The sequence below is a fragment of the Salmo trutta genome, chromosome 37, assembly GCF_901001165.1.
Source record: "Salmo trutta chromosome 37, fSalTru1.1, whole genome shotgun sequence".
Classification (NCBI taxonomy): Eukaryota; Metazoa; Chordata; class Actinopteri; order Salmoniformes; family Salmonidae; genus Salmo; species Salmo trutta.
Genome location: NC_042993.1, coordinates 25994240 through 26010525, shown reverse-complemented (window position 1 = coordinate 26010525; position 16286 = coordinate 25994240). Strand labels below are relative to the sequence as shown.

The 16286-nt window shown below is 44.9% G+C and overlaps 1 protein-coding gene across 2 annotated transcripts in view; it reads right to left on the bottom strand.

The window, feature by feature from the left end:
- LOC115177102 (igLON family member 5) overlaps positions 1–16286 on the bottom strand; it is a 142213-nt gene that overhangs the window by 34831 nt on the left and 91096 nt on the right. For both annotated transcript variants that reach the window (XM_029737607.1, XM_029737606.1), the window contains exon 2: positions 267–345. In XM_029737607.1, coding sequence (XP_029593467.1) covers positions 267–345 — 79 coding nt within the window. The remainder of the gene's footprint in view (positions 1–266; positions 346–16286) is intronic.

Genomic DNA, 16286 nt, shown 5'->3' with positions numbered 1-16286 from the left:
GCGATGGTGACCAGATTTGTAATGATACCTGACAGCGGGTTAAAGAGTTCAAATGTTGATAGACAGTAGGCTTTTATGAAGGCCTCAAAGTCCAGGATATTGCCAAAATGGCAGTTTTGCTGAGGAACATTTTTCAACCTAGTTGGGGTATACCTCATGGGGTTTTTATGACATTGAATTGGCAATTAAGTCAGCATGATGACAGGTGAAAAAAAAACAATTTCAACATGTAATTAGTAGGTGCAGGTGTAGGATCAAAGAGTTACCTCAGAATGATGCTCTCTCCTTCCAGCACTGTAATGTTGTCGGGCAGGTGGCCGAATTCGGCTCCGTGCACACTTGGTCCTGCCAAGGAAAATGAGAGAAGAGAGGGAGGAGGGTGAGCATAATGCCGTTATAACAACAACAGACGGTCCATTCGCATTCTCAATCCCCAAATCCCCTGGTTGGCATCTCAGCCGCCGCGGTGCTGAGTACCTCATTGATCCAGGTCAGGCTGGATGTGTTTGGTGGTTCACTCAGTTATTTGTCATAAATATACAAACAAAGGTGTTGTAGCGTACGCACTGACCCCCTGTATTATTTGAATAATGATTTGTTTTTTCCCCCCACCCCGTGTGTGTGTGTGTCTCATTGAACAGTGTTGATAATGAGCCGGGGGAAGAGGAGGATTCACGCAGGGACGTCAGAGCGTGAAATGAAGGGACACAAATGGCAACAGGAGGGATGCGTACAGTGAGGCTCACCCTGCCTACAAATAGACACGCACACACACCAGGAAGTCACACAAGCGCACGCAAACACACACTACCACAGGAAGGAAACTAAATGGAAAACTGGGGTTGATACGTGTGGGGCATCGTCTGTCTATGAAAATGCCCTTTTTGTTACAAATTTAACCAGAACCATGCATAATACACATTCACTAACACTGACTAACTTTTTAGAAAATGAAGACAGGTCTCATAAACAATCTCTCAAGCAGGAGCCCATGTGCTAGTGAGTAGCCAGCTAATCTTTATACTTCAAGTTTAGCCAACTTGGATCTCTTTGCTAGATGACAAGGTGGAACAGTTGAATGGTTACGAACACCCCCTTCTGTCCGTCTCCAACTGTTTGGACAGCATGCTAGCCTGTCCACTTTGTTCAGATGTTGAAATCAAGTGGCCTACCTTATTTCTCAGAATGGGAACGAGTTTCCAATTACTTATATAATAGTGTTTGATGCTTTTAGCACAATAATAAAACACAGACTAGACAGCTAGTGTAACAGTCTTTGGCTACAATGTTACTAGTGCGACATAGTACCACAATGCAACGCGCGACAAACTGAGAATTCATTTTCCAGAATCAATGTTCATTGATACTGCTGTTTTAGTAGTGTCTGCTCTGCACGCAATTTGAGAAGTTGAGACCTAAAAAGGGTATCAATAGAACGGTTAATTTGTCCTCTACTACAGTAAAATAATGACTCAATGTGTTTCGGTGTCCATATGACCGATTCTGTTAGACCAACCCTCAAATGCAAATACAGAGTTGAAACAATAGCGTGTGATTGCTGCCAGCAATTCGGGGCATTCCTGCATGTGGAACGCCTCGAGCATCCCACTGGTTCCTGCAATCGAGCACGCCACCTTCATGCTTGTGTGACACTTTTGATATTCTGGATTTCCCCTATTTGTCTATGTGATTAAAATGTGGGTCAAGAGTGGTCTACCGGTGTCCTAGCTAGCTACCAGTGTCGCCCCCACTTCCCGCCTGTTGTGTACTGGGGTCCTCCTAGCTAAATAGCTAGCACACAGTGTCCTTCGCTCCCAATTGCCGAAGACCTGCCCTCGCCGTCGTTAACAGCACTGTGGGAAAGCAGTGCCTGACAGGTGAAGGCGAAGGACACTGTCTACCGGTGTCCTAGCTATCGTTAGCTAGCTAGCTACCTATCCAGCCTGCTGTGTACCAGAGTCCTAGCAAAACAATGTACCAATAGAAGTATAGAGAGGTGTTCCTGCAGATGCAGGAATTAGACTTGGGCGGTATACCGTATACACCGGTGTTTATTTGGAAACAGCCACAGGATGGTTTTTTTCAATACCGTCAATAACGGTATTGACGGTACTTGAATATTTGTAACTACTTTTTAAGTAAATACCCGCAGTCAACTTGTGCAATACGTTAGAAGATAAAGCAGATTACGTTCTTCATTTCACCTGTCACATTATTTTACATTGTGAAGCGTACCATAGTTCCCCAGAAGAGAAGGGAGCAGGTGACTCCGGCTGTGTATTGACAGGGGTCGCGTTTTATATCGAAAGTCAACCGTGTTCGTTTTGCTTCAATAGAGTGATCAGGGACTTGCAACTGCAGTTTTCTTTCACAGAAAATACATTAGTGCAACAGCAGAAAATAGCCTCATTTTCATTAGATGACAACAGAAGTGCAACGCTATTTGGCTGGCAGCCACACAAGTAGGCTAAAATACATGTATTTTTTGCAAAAACTATGCATGGCAGTCATATGTCTGTTTATCATAGAAAGAATGTAGCCAGCTACATTTCCTGATGTTTTTCTTAAAGTTCATCTTGCATTTTACTGGAGAAAAGTAGGCTAGCTACACCTATAAAAGTACCAGAGAAAAGTAGCTACACGTCAGTCAAAACACTGTCTGCTGATAGAATGCCCGTTCGTGAATTCTCATCCAAGTGGAGAATGGCAACTGAAGCACAAAATGAGTCTGATGCCCAGCAGAAACTCCAATAAGAAGCATTTTAGATCTGTGTTTACAAAACTCAGCAAGATATTTCTCATGCATTTCATATTTTTTTGCTGTATGAAAAACTAAGAATTAAGCATTGACACAATCCCTAAGTTTAACTTGCTAGTTATCTAAGTAAGTGGATGAATTAATAAGGTGACGGGGCATCATATTGCGTTGGCTTTCTGCTGTGTTCGAGAAGTCAAAGCCCTTTGGATGAGTTATCTGTACAACTGCCACTGCTATTTGTTTTGATTTTCTTGATTATTTTCTCCTCTCAGTTCTCGGCCAGTCTGCTCCTCCCCCACCTTCTCGAACAGAGCAGGCAGGCAGGTTGCCCTAGCGACTCCAGACTCCTCACAGATACAGGGTGTATGCTGCTCCAGAGCCAGTACTGTTCATTTACACAATGTCTCTCATTCACATTCGCTTGTAAATGTCCAAACTCACCAAAAATGACATTCGGTAGCTCCTATATATGTATAACTTTATGAGCTGGACTTTTTTTCTTTTTTCGTTTGTGCTCGTTAGCATATTTTCTGGACGCAATTGCACCCTTCTCAGCTGAAACTGCTTGTCAGAGAGGAAGAACTGATCTCTCATCTTTGTTGTTGTGAGTGACAGGGGGAGGGGCTTTGTGTGTGTGTAAATGATAAGTTGCACACTAACAGGAGTCAAAATGAGTAGACCAAGGTGCAGCGTGGAATATGTTCATCTTGTCGTTTAATGCAAAAATGAACACTTTACAAATGAAACAAAAATGACAGCCGACAGTTCCGTCAGGTACTTACAACTAAACGGAAAACAACTACCCACAAAACACAAAGGAAAAACAGGCTGCCTAAGTATGGTTCCTAATCAGAGACAACGATAGACAGCTGCCTCTGGTTAGGAACCATACTCGGCCCAACACAAAGAAATACAAAAACATAGAATGCCCACCCCACACCCTGACCTAACCACATAGAGAAACAAACCCTCTCTCTCAGGTCAGGGCGTGACACACACAGCATAGAAGGAGCGAAGGAGATGAGACCAAAAAGACAACATGAGAACAAGTGAACATAAATGCTCATAAAAAATAAAATAATAATTTGATTATTGTGATACAGCCATTTGGAATATCATGCTAAAACATTATACAATTCTATATAACACCCAGCCCTAAAGCGTTTATATTTTCAAAAAGACTAGGCTACAGTACTGTTGAAGCTTCCTCTCCTTGGATTATATTTTGGACATTTGCATCAACTGACTCTGCAAAGAAAGATAACAGCAGCCATACAGTGCTATCTTAGCAGTGACATACTGAGGCAGGTCCACACTCTGCATGACACAAGCTCTGTCCCTCCAAACTCTGCCAAATGTCAGCATGCGCATCAAGTCCACCCTTACGGTGCCCATATTAGGACACCCTCACTGTCTGAGGGTCATGTCTACATTTGACCTCAAAAGTTTTTGGGGTTTTGCATTTTAGCTAACCCTAACCCTTTTCTTAACCTTAACCTAATTCTCCTAACCTGCAACGTTAATTCTCCTAACCTGCTGCGTAAGTTCTCCTAAACCTCCTACGAAAAGTGAATTTTGACAAAAGCTGAATCCCTTCCTAGACAAAACCCTGTCTGAGTCCTTCCTAGATCTTCAACCAATCTCCTCTATCTCTTTCCTAACGTATCCATAATATCTCTATGCTGCTGCTGCCGCCGCCGTCTTGCCTCTAAGGTTTAATAAACAGCGACTTATGAGAAGAAACGCTGTGCAGTCAGGAGTTAAGAAGCACCCGGAGGTTTGTCTGATTAATGCAAAGAGGTGCGCTAAGACAATACGCGCTAAGCTTGGCAAGTGTAATTCCAGGCAGAGAGGGCTCGGAAACGTGACAGTCGTAAGCAGTGCAGCATCTGATGGCCAATTGCTCACGCTTTTAATTTCAACACGGGTTCTTGGTGGAATCATGGCTTGATTGCACAGCGTAATGAAAAGGGGCAGGCATTCTAATTCGCGCCACGGTCTCATAAACAAATAGCTGAAAAAAGGTGAATCTAATTATGCATGGAAATGACGGTCAATGGCAATGGTAAATTAAGATATTTATTTTTCCAAAGTATTGAAATGAATGCAAAGCCTAAACAGAGTAATTTTAATAAGTTGAATATGAGTGTGTGTGTGTGTGTGTGTGTCTGAAGATCCACCATTTTCCATGGTCCTTCGAGACAGTTATTGTGTGTGTGCGCCTGTATAGTGTGCGTGTGTGTCCAGTATGTGCGCATTTGCTTTAAGTGTGTCAGCCACCAGCAAGGACAGGCCATCCCACAGTGAGAACTAATGGCGCCTTGAAGGATGGAGAGGGATGGAGAATGTCCATGAAAATCCTCCGCTAAAAGCCATAATCACATTAGCGTGCTGCTTGCTGCTTGCTGCTGTGCTATCTAGGCTGGCCAAGAAACCCAGGAAGGAAGAACACACTGGCTGCATCAGCATCACTACCTCTCACTGCATGGGGGAGGGGAGACATTAGTCATTGTGTCCAATGTACTGTATAACCAAGGTCTAGGAAATGTCACCAGCGGTAGGTGTTTGTTAAAGGGCAACTGAACTCAAAGTGTATCTGGTTGAAAACTGCCTATGTGGCATCGATGTTAGTCAGAAACACAAAAAAAAGTGTAATCACTTCGGTCATAAAGTCAGTTGATTTGTGTAAGTGAGGTCATCAGAACGTACATGAGGGTTGGGTTTGTTTTTACAGTCATGCCCACTAACACGGGATTGTAGCGCCTAGGGAGAATTGTCATGCACGGAAAAACAGCTGCGTTGATTGCGCTCCAGCCAATCGTGGCAGCAGAACCTCCAGGCAGTGAGACAGACCTGCACATTATGCAGCGCCTATATCCTATATCCTTATTTATCCGATAATAATACAGACTATTTTGAGGAAGTGGTAGTGGCTATGTTGTTTTTACCGTGACTCAAGAGGGACAATCTCGTTTTTCATAATGACCAGCAGAATATCAGATGCAGAATCGGTGAGTTAAGCCGCTCTTTAAGGTTATTTCTATGAAACAACCTGGGATATACTGTAACCTATACCATGCTTTGTGCACGTGTCACACTGCACAGTAGGCTGTATTACTGTGCGTCCTCAGTTGTTCTTTCTTAGTGCACTGCATTGTATACTAGGTTTTATTTAGGTTAATTTAATTCAGTACCAGGGCTCAGCTCAAAGGCAGGTGGGACACATGCTGGAGCACACGTACGTAGACACACACACACACACACACACACACACACACACACACACACACACACACACACACAAATGATATATGCATAAGCTGAAACCTGAAAACAACACGGCGAAGGTTACACACCAGAGGGCTGCTATTCCCTATTCCCCACTCAATTCCCATTTTTACAGCTCAATTGTCACCTTGATTCTAAAACCTGTATCACCCTGCCTTTACCCTCCATCACTGCACACGATGTTAACCAGGTCAACACACAGCCCACACTTACTCAGTCACACTCACCCACAGCCATGTGCATAAGTCCAAACAGAAACACACAGCAACTGAGTCAGTTATCGACACACAGAAACACACTCACTCATGCATACACACCATCACAACCCCTGTCCCCTCTGTCACTCACTTAGAGTGTGCGCTGTGCATAAAGGCTGCCGATTTGACCTTGGTAGGGTGGTGAAGGGCATCACATCGAAGGCGAGGAGCTAAAGGGGCGTGTGCGAGTGTCTGTGGTGTCTCACCACTGGACAGTTGGATGTGCGGCGTCAGGGTCCTGTCAATTAAAAAACTACACAGTCAAGAAGGCGGGTGTAAGGGTTGATGGGGTGGACGAAGGACAGATGACGACAGAGTGTGAAAACACCTGCTAGACTGCACATGCCCGCCACCCTTCAGCATTAATAACACAGCGAGAGAGACGGAGAGAGAGAGAAGCAGCAGTCCAGGTAGAGAGATAGAGAGAGTGAGCGAGGGAGAGTGAGAGAGAGAGTAGGCACAACTACGACAACATAACCAACAGAAACGGGTCACAACTCCTGCTGCTCTGTCGCATGCTGGGTATGTACATAGTCAATGGTAGGCTTTGAGGGGACTCGTATGATAGGTACACCTATAGCTCATCTCTTGGTAATAATACCGTAGACTACTTTATCACTGATCTCCTTCCAGTCTCTCAGAGCGTTCACAGTCAGCCCACTGACACCACTATCAGATCACAGCAAAATCACAGTCTACTTGAACACAGCAATACGCAATCATGAGGCATCAAAGCCAAAGGAACTGAATAATATTAAGAAATGCTATAGATGGAAGGAAAGTAGTGTGGAAACTTACCAAAAAACGATTAGGTAACAACAAATTCAATCCCTGGACAAAACATTTCACTGTAATAGTGAAGGTATAAACTTGGCAGTAGAAAACCTAAACAGTATATTTGTCACGACTTCCGCCGAAGTTGGTCCCTCTCCTTGTTCGGGTGGCGTTCGGCAGTCGACGTCACTGACCTTCTAGCCATCGCCGATCCACTTTTGATTTTCCATTGGTTTTGTCTTGTCTTCCATCACACCTGGTTCCAATTCCATCAATTACATGTTGTGTATTTAACCCTCTGTTCCCCACTATGTCCTTGTCCGTAATTGTTTTCTTGTAGTGCTTGTGCATGGTATGCTGGTTTTACCAGGTTTTGTTTGACCCATTTCATGTATTGTTCTGTTGACGGTGTTTTATGGTTATTAAACGACACCGTTGTAAATCAGTTTTCGCTCTCCTGCGCCTGACTTCTCTGCCGCCAGTACGCACTGCATTACAATATTTGACCTCTCAGCTTCCCTACCAAATCTAAAACATTTCAAGCAGAAAACCTAAGAAAATTAACAACAATAAAAAAAAGGTTTCTCAATTTCTTTCTTAGGTTTCATCAAACCAATCTAACCAAAAACATAGAGACCCAGAAAACCTGAGCCTACTCCTTCAGTATGGTAAATTGCTAAAATTATACAGAAATAACTTCGGAAAAAGTAGGAACAGCACGTCAGAATTCAGCTCAATGTAATTGAAGAATCCATAGACTCTAACCACTTCTGGAAAAATTGGAAAACAGTAATCAAACAACAACAACAAGAGTTATCTATCCAAAACTGAGATGCATGGTTAAACCACTTCTCCAAAGAACAAGCAGCAAAAACATATATATGATCAAATACAAATCATAGAATCAACTACTAAAGACTACCAGAACCCACTGGATTCTCCAATTACATTTAATAAACTACAGGACAAAATACAAACCCTCCAAACAGAAAGGCCTGTGGTGTTGATGAAATGGCCTGTGGTGTAAATGAAATGATAAAATATACAGACCAAAAATTCCAATTGACTATACTTTAACTCTTTAACATCATCATTAGCTCTGGCATCTTCCCCAATAATTGGAACCAAGGACTGATCACCCCAATCGCCAAAAGTGGAGACAAATTTGACCCCAGTAACTACCGTGGGATTTGCATCAAGAGCCACCTTGGGAAAATCCTCTGCATTATCATTAACAGCAGACTTGTACATTTTCTCAGTGAAAACAACGAACTGAGCAAATGTCAAATTGGCTTTTTACCAAATTACCGTACGACAAACCACGTATTCACCCTGCACACCCTAATTGACAAAGAAACAAACCAACCAAAACAAAGGTAAACTCTTCTCATGCTTTGATGATTTCAAAAAAAGCTTTTGACTCAATTTGGCATGAGGTTCGGCTATACACATTGATGAAAAGAGGTGTTGGGGGGAAAACATACAACATTATAAAATCTATGTACTCAAACAACAAGTGTGTGGTTCAATTTGGCAAAAGAATGTGGGGTGAGACAGGGATGGAGCTAAAGCCCCACCCTCTTCAACATATACATCAATGAATTGGCGAGGGCACTACAACAGTCTGCAGCACCCAGTCTCACCCTACTAGAATCTGAAGTCAAATGTCTACTCTTTGCTGATGATCTGGTGCTTCTGTCCCCAACCAAGGAGGGCCTACAGCAGCACCTAGATCTTCTGCATAGATTCTGTCAGACCTGGACCTTGACAGTAAATCTCACTAAGACAAAAATAATTGTGTTCCAAAAAAGGTCTAGTTGCCAGGACCACAAATACAAATTCCATCTAGACACCATTGCCCTAGAGCACACAAAAAACTATACATACCTCGGACTAAACATCAGTGCCACAGGTAACTTCCACAGAGCTGCGAATGATCTGAGAGACAAAGCAAGAAGAGCCTTCTATGCCATCAAAAGGAACATAAAATTCAGCATACCAATTAGGATCTACAAAAAATGTATTTAATCGGTTACAGAGCCCATTGCCCTTTATGGTTGTGAGGCCTGGGGTCCGCTCACCAACCAAGAATTCACAAAATGGGACAAATACCAAATTGAAAGGGGAATACCTAGTCAGTTGTACAGTACAACTGAATGCATTCAACTTAAATGTGTCTTCCGCATTTAACCCAACCCCTCTGAATCAGAGCGGTGCGGGGGGTTGCCATAATCAACATCCACGGCTTCAGCACCTGGGGAACAGTGGGTAAACTGCCTTCTCAGGGGCAGAACGACAGCTTTTTACCTTGTCAGCTCAGGGATTCGATCCAGCAACCTTCCGGTTACTGGCCCAATGCTCTAACCACTAGGCTACCTGCATGCAGAATTCTGCAAAAATATCCTCCGTGTACAACGTAAAGCACCAAATAATGCATGCAGAGCAGAATTAGGCCGATACCTGCTAATTATCAAAATCCAGAAAAGAACCGTTAAATTCCACAACCACCTAAAAGGAAGCGATTCCCAAACCTTCCATAATAAAGCCATCACCTACAGAGCGATGAACCAGGTGAAGAGTCCCCTAAGCAAGCTGGTCCCAGGGCTTTGTTCACAAACAGACCCCACAGAGCCCAAGGACAGCAACACAATTAGACCCAACCAAATCATGAGAAAACAAAAAGATAATTACTTGACAAAAATAATCAACAAAGAAAACAGAGCAAACTAGAAAAATATTTGGCCCTAAACAGAGAATACACAGTGGCAGAATACCTGACCAATGTGACTGACCCACACTTAAGGAACGATTTGACTATGTACAGACTCAGTGAGCATAGCCTTGATATTGAGAAAGGCCACCGTAGGCAGACCTGGCTTTTAATCTTAAGAGAAAAAAGGCTATATGCACACTGCCCACAAATGTATGACCATATTAGAGACACATATTTTCCTCAGATTACACAGATGCACAAAGCATTTGAAAACAAACCCAATTTTGATAAACTTTCATTTTTTACTTTTGTGAGTGTAATGTTTACTGTTCATTTTTTAAATTGTTTATTTCACTTTTGTTTATTATCTATTTCACTTGCTTGGGCAATGTAAACATGTTTCCCATGCCAATAAAGCCAATCGAGAGAGCGAGATGCAGCAGTACAGGTAGAGCGAGAGAGAGAGAGAGAGAGAGAGAGATGCAGCTGTACAGGTAGAGTGAGAGAGAGCGAGAGAGAGAGCGAGAGAGAGAGCGAGAGAGAGAGCGAGAGAGAGAGCGAGAGAGAGAGAGATGCAGCAGTACAGGTAGAGCGAGAGAGAGAGATGCAGCAGTACAGGTAGAGCGAGAGAGAGAGAGAGAGAGAGAGAGAGATGCAGCAGTATAGGTAGAGCGAGAGATAGAGATGCAGCAGTACAGGTAGAGCGAGAGAGAGAGAGAGAGAGAGAGAGAGAGAGATGCAGCAGTATAGGTAGAGCGAGAGATAGAGATGCAGCAGTACAGGTAGAGCGAGAGAGAGAGAGAGAGAGAGAGAGAGAGATGCAGCTGTACAGGTAGAGTGAGAGAGAGCGAGAGAGAGAGCGAGAGAGAGAGCGAGAGAGAGAGCGAGAGAGAGAGCGAGAGAGAGAGCGAGAGAGAGAGAGATGCAGCAGTACAGGTAGAGCGAGAGAGAGAGATGCAGCAGTACAGGTAGAGCGAGAGAGAGAGAGAGAGATGCAGCAGTACAGGTAGAGCGAGAGAGAGAGAGAGAGAGAGAGAGAGATGCAGCAGTATAGGTAGAGCGAGAGATAGAGATGCAGCAGTACAGGTAGAGCGAGAGAGAGAGAGAGAGAGAGAGAGAGAGAGAGATGCAGCAGTACAGGTAGAGCGAGAGAGAGAGAGAGAGAGAGAGAGAGAGAGAGAGAGAGAGATGCAGCAGTACAGGTAGAGTGAGAGAGCGAGAGAGAGAGCGAGAGAGAGAGAGAACGAGAGAGAGAACGAGAGAGAGAGAGAGCGAGAGAGAGAGCGAGAGATGCAGCAGTACAGGTAGAGCGAGAGAGAGAGAGATGCAGCAGTACAGGTAGACTGAGAGAGAGAGAGAGAGCGAGAGAGAGAGCGAGAGATGCAGCAGTATAGGTACAGCGAGAAAGAGAGAGAGAGATGCAGCAGTACAGGTAGAGCGAGAGAGAGAGAGAGAGAGATGCAGCAGTACAGGTAGAGCAAGAGAGAGAGAGAGATGCAGCAGTATAGGTAGAGTGTGTGAGAGAGAGAGAGATGCAGCAGTACAGGTAGAGCGAGAGAGAGAGAGAGAGAGATGCAGCAGTACAGGTAGAACGAGAGAGAGAGAGAGAGAGAGAGAGATGCAGCAGTACAGGTAGAGCGAGAGAGAAAGATGCAGCAGTACAGGTAGAGCGAGAGAGAGAGAGAGAGAGAGAGAGAGAGAGAGAGAGAGAGATATGCAGCAGTACAGGTAGAGCGAGAGAGAGAGAGAGAGAGAGAGATGCAGCAGTACAGGTAGAGCGAGAGAGAGAGAGAGAGAGATGCAGCAGTACAGGTAGAGAGAGAGAGAGAGAGAGAGAGAGATGCAGCAGTACAGGTAGAGAGAGAGAGAAAGAGACAGAGACAGAGAGACACAGGGAGCTAGAGAAGTGGTGGTAAGGGAAAGGAAAAGCCTAGAGCCAGCATACAGAACTGTACACTATGAACTGAGAGTAAACAGACAAACAACCTTGTGGTATTGTGTTGGAAGATTAAGTGCAGTAGTTTTTCTCCCTCTCAGGTGCAGGATTGCAAGATTCCTCCACGGTGCATGAGAGTGTCAGTCTGTCTGCATATTGAATTTCGCCCAGCACCATGTCTACTACAGATAGGGATGATCCCGGCTGACTCTCGTCCTTGACGTGACCCATCTTTTTGGCATTCGATCAGCACCACACACACACACACACACACACACATGGACGCACGCACACACTCATACAGACACACACGGGCGCACACACAGAAGCACAGATGCACACACATACTCACACGCACGCTCGCTCGCACGCACGCACACACGTGCACACCCATCTCTCTGTCCAAACATCCATAGTCCACAGCATACGTCCTCATCAGGACTAAACACAGCCTAAGAACCAGATTTAATATTCCCTTTCCCAAGTAAAAAGGTTTTCACCTGTTAGACAATACCACATTCAGAGGAGAATAGACACAACCTAAGCTAAACCATTGGGCAGTCTTTATGAATACTTTTTCCTACCTTGTTTAAGTCCCCCTAGATAATAGTAGCTACTATTTTTGCACTAGACTACATCAAACACTTGAACACCAAACACTCAACCTGGCCCATAGTCCTCCATGTCCATCCAAAGACACTCCGTGCTTTCTTCCTACGCACTCCTCCTGCTTTGTGTGTCATCTATGAAAATGCTCCAGGACCTTTTTCCACAGGCCCCACGAGACATTCATTACATGATTTGTATTCTGTTGACTTTTACATGCACCCCTTTGTAATTGCACTTGCTGCTGGAGCTAACTTATGAACCATTGTCCAATTGAAGCACCAGTCAGTGCATTAGCCTGCAGAGAGTCTGTGTAGTCTACATCTATTTCCCGTTGCCCTTGACGATCAAAGAAAAAAAATGGGAGAAAGAAAACTTTTGAAAGCATGGGGCGTCAAGGAGGATAACAGGCAATGGTATGAATAATGAATTACACAACAATAATCAGTTGAACAGAAGCTTGGTTTGAAAGGGAGGGACAAATTGAAAAGGGAGAAGGAGCGAGGCAAAGAGCGAGAGATGGAACGCCAAAAAATAAAGAGATAGTCACTCAGAGCGAGCGGCGACTACGGCGAGGGGTTGTCCACAAAGGGAGATGTCGAGAGCGAGCAACAGTGGTAGAATAGATAGAGAAGACGGAAATTGAGTGGAGACACAGGGAGAACGTTTCCTGTCTGAGAGAGACCGATTGAGCAATGGAAGGTAGTGAGGAAGGAATAGGAAAGCGGGAGGAGAGAAGAGATAGAGAAAAGGCAAACCTGCATAATTAACAGCGGCATGCTGCAGCCAATTAAATATTTACAGAGGCACTTCACTCCGACACCTTTATGATGAAGAGAGGCAGCCCAAGGATTATCAGATGGTTGGAGCCTGGGGCGGGAGAGGATTAAACATTAACCGCCAGATAGATCCCTTTTCTTCCCCGTCTGATCCCATTAACTCTGCCTGGCCCAGCTCTTACCTCAGCGACTGGTTTTCTCCTCTCCACCCCTCATGCCCTGACAGCCAGACTCCTAGCTACCTGCTCTGTGCTACCCCAAAAGACCCAGCCGGCCCCCCCACTTTCCTTTCCACCTCTCACGCCCCTGACAGCCAATCTTGCCAGCCCTCTACCTGCCCCACCACTCCTCCACCACCTGTCAGCCTCAGCATGGCGAGAGCAGCAACTAAGAGTGATGGGCAGCAGACGAGCACCACCTGGACACCTCTCACATGGGAGAACAAGATGGATACAGGTAGCCTGCTCTCCCGAATGACTAGGTTGAAATGGATGTGGGCAGGATTTTAGCTGACAGGGAAATCTAAGAAACGTCAGGGAAGTTGTAGTGAATAGATTATTTAGAATTTGTTCTGCATCATGTTTTTGCCAAGGTGTTTATTTAATCTGAAGGCTGAATCATTTAGTAGGACAATTATGGATATACATGAATATGAATTAATGAATGTATGAACATGTATGAATCATCAGATGTGAAGAAGACATTGTTTCAAGCTCATTCTTATTGCCTTAGTCTCTTAAAATGTCAGTGGTCATTTCGGTTACAGATTCTGAAGGTCAGACAAAGTGTTGTCTTCAGAAAGCAATTCCTCGACAATATGTTACAGCAACTGCCAGAATATCCTAAAAGATCCATTATCAAAACCGTCAGCTTGATTTTACTATTAGATCACACACATGGTGATTTTCTGGCCTCAGCCAAAAGAGTTGACATCTGCCCCTTTTCTACTGTACATGTGCTGCATCCACACTTCTTCATCCACTCCCCCACCCTTCCCTACCTCCATCCCTCCCCTTCCATCCCTCCCTCCCTCTCTCTAATCCCTCTCCACACAACAGTCAATAGAGCACCGCAGAGTGCACACAGCCATACAGCTCTCAATCTGCAGAGTTGTACGACTTCAATAGGAAGCCACAGATCTTTACCATTGAATCCTCCGGAGAAAAACCAAGTGTTAACTCCTGGGACGACGCTTCTCGAGCGGTATTTTACCCGGTTTTCCTTGGACTGGAGCCTAAACCCCTTAGCACATTGAAATCGATAGGGTAGTTAAACTGTTACTTCCCTCCCCCAGACAACCACACTCCCACCACGCACCATCCCCATTCAAGACCAAGTGAAGTACTGTCAATAAACCCTTAACACAGGTAATTTGACAGATTTGTGGGTGAAGTGCTGCCATCAACGTAAAGGCCTAAAATAGTCCTTCTCACTGACAAAAGATGTCTGGCTGTATAGCTTATTTCCCTTGACAAGTTAGGAAAAAAAACCTCTCCACCAGTATGTCTGGAATATCATACAGCCAGACATCTTTTGGATCCTGAGTGGCGCAGCGGTCTAAGAGGCGTCACTACAGACTCGGGTTCGATCCCGGCCTGTATCACAACCGGCCTTGATTGGGTGTCCCATAGGGCGGTGTACAATTGGCACAGCGTCGTCCGGGTTAGGGGAGGGTTTGGCCGGGGTAGGCCGTCATTGTAAATAAGAATTTGTTCTTAACTGACTTGCCTAGTTAAATAAAGGTTAAATAAAAAATAAAAATAAAATCATAATGTAATTATGGGCTGTGTAGACACAGTTATCTCCCTATCTGGAAAATGTATGTATTTCAACCTAATCCTTTGGAGTTGAGGCTGTATAAACATTATGTCGCCCTAGGCAAAACAAGTGATAGCCGCCAATGTATCTCTGATGTTACAGATTCACTTGCACCAATATAAATTCAGCAAAAAAAGAAACGTCCTCTCACTGTCAACTGCGTTTATTTTCAGCAAACTTAACATGTGTAAATATTTGTATGAACATAACAAGAGTCAACAACTGAGATATAAACTGAACAAGTTCCACAGACATGTGACTCACAGAAATAATGTGGCCCTGAACAAAGGGGGGTCAAAGTCAAAAGTAACGGTCAGTATTTGGTGTGGCCACCAGCTACATTAAGTACGGCAGTGCATCTCCTCCACATGGACTGCACCAGATTTGCCAATTATTGCTGTGAGATGTTACCCCACTCTTCCACCAAGGCACCTGCAAGTTCCCAGACATTTCTATCCCTCACCCTCCGATCCAACAGGTCCCAGACGTGTTCAATGGGATTGAGATCCGGGCTCTTCGCTGGCCATGGCAGAACACTGACATTCCAGTCTTGCAGGAAATCACGCACAGAACGAGCAGTATGGCTGGTGGCATTATCATGCTGGAGGGTAATGTCAGGATGAGCCTGCAGGAAGGGTACCACATGAGGGAGGAGGATGTCTTCCTGTAACGCACAGTGTTGAGTTTGCCTGCAATGACAACAAGCTCAGTCCGATGATGCTGTGACACACCGCCCCAGACCATGACAGACCCTCCACCTCCAAATTGATCCCGCTCCAGAGTACAGGCCTCGGTGTAACGCCCATTCCTTTGACAATAAACGCGAATCTGACCATCACCCCTGGTGAGCCAAAACCGCGACTCGTCAGTGAAGAGCACTTTTTGCCAGTCATGTCTGGTCCAGCGATGGTGGGTTTGTGCCCTTGGCAACGTTGTTGCCGGTGATGTCTGGTGATGACCTGCCTTACAACAAGCCTACAAGCCCTCAGTTCAGCCTCTCTCAGCCTATTGCGGACAGAGCACTGATGGAGGGATTGTGCGTTCCTGGTGTAACTCGGGCAGTTGTTGTTGCCATCCTGTACCTGTCCCGCAGGTGTGATTTTCAGATGTATTGATCCTGTGCAGGTGTTGTTACACGTGGTCTGCCACTGCAAGGACGATCAGCTGTCTGTCCTGTCTCCCTGAAGTGCTGTCTTAGGCGTCTCACAGTACGGACATTGCAATTTATTGCCCTGGCCACATCTGCAGTCCTCATGTCTCCTTGCAGCATGCAATAAACTCCTTGCAGCAAGGCACATTCACGCAGATGAGCAGGGACCCTGGGCATCTTTCTTTTGGTGTTTTTCAGTCAGTAGAA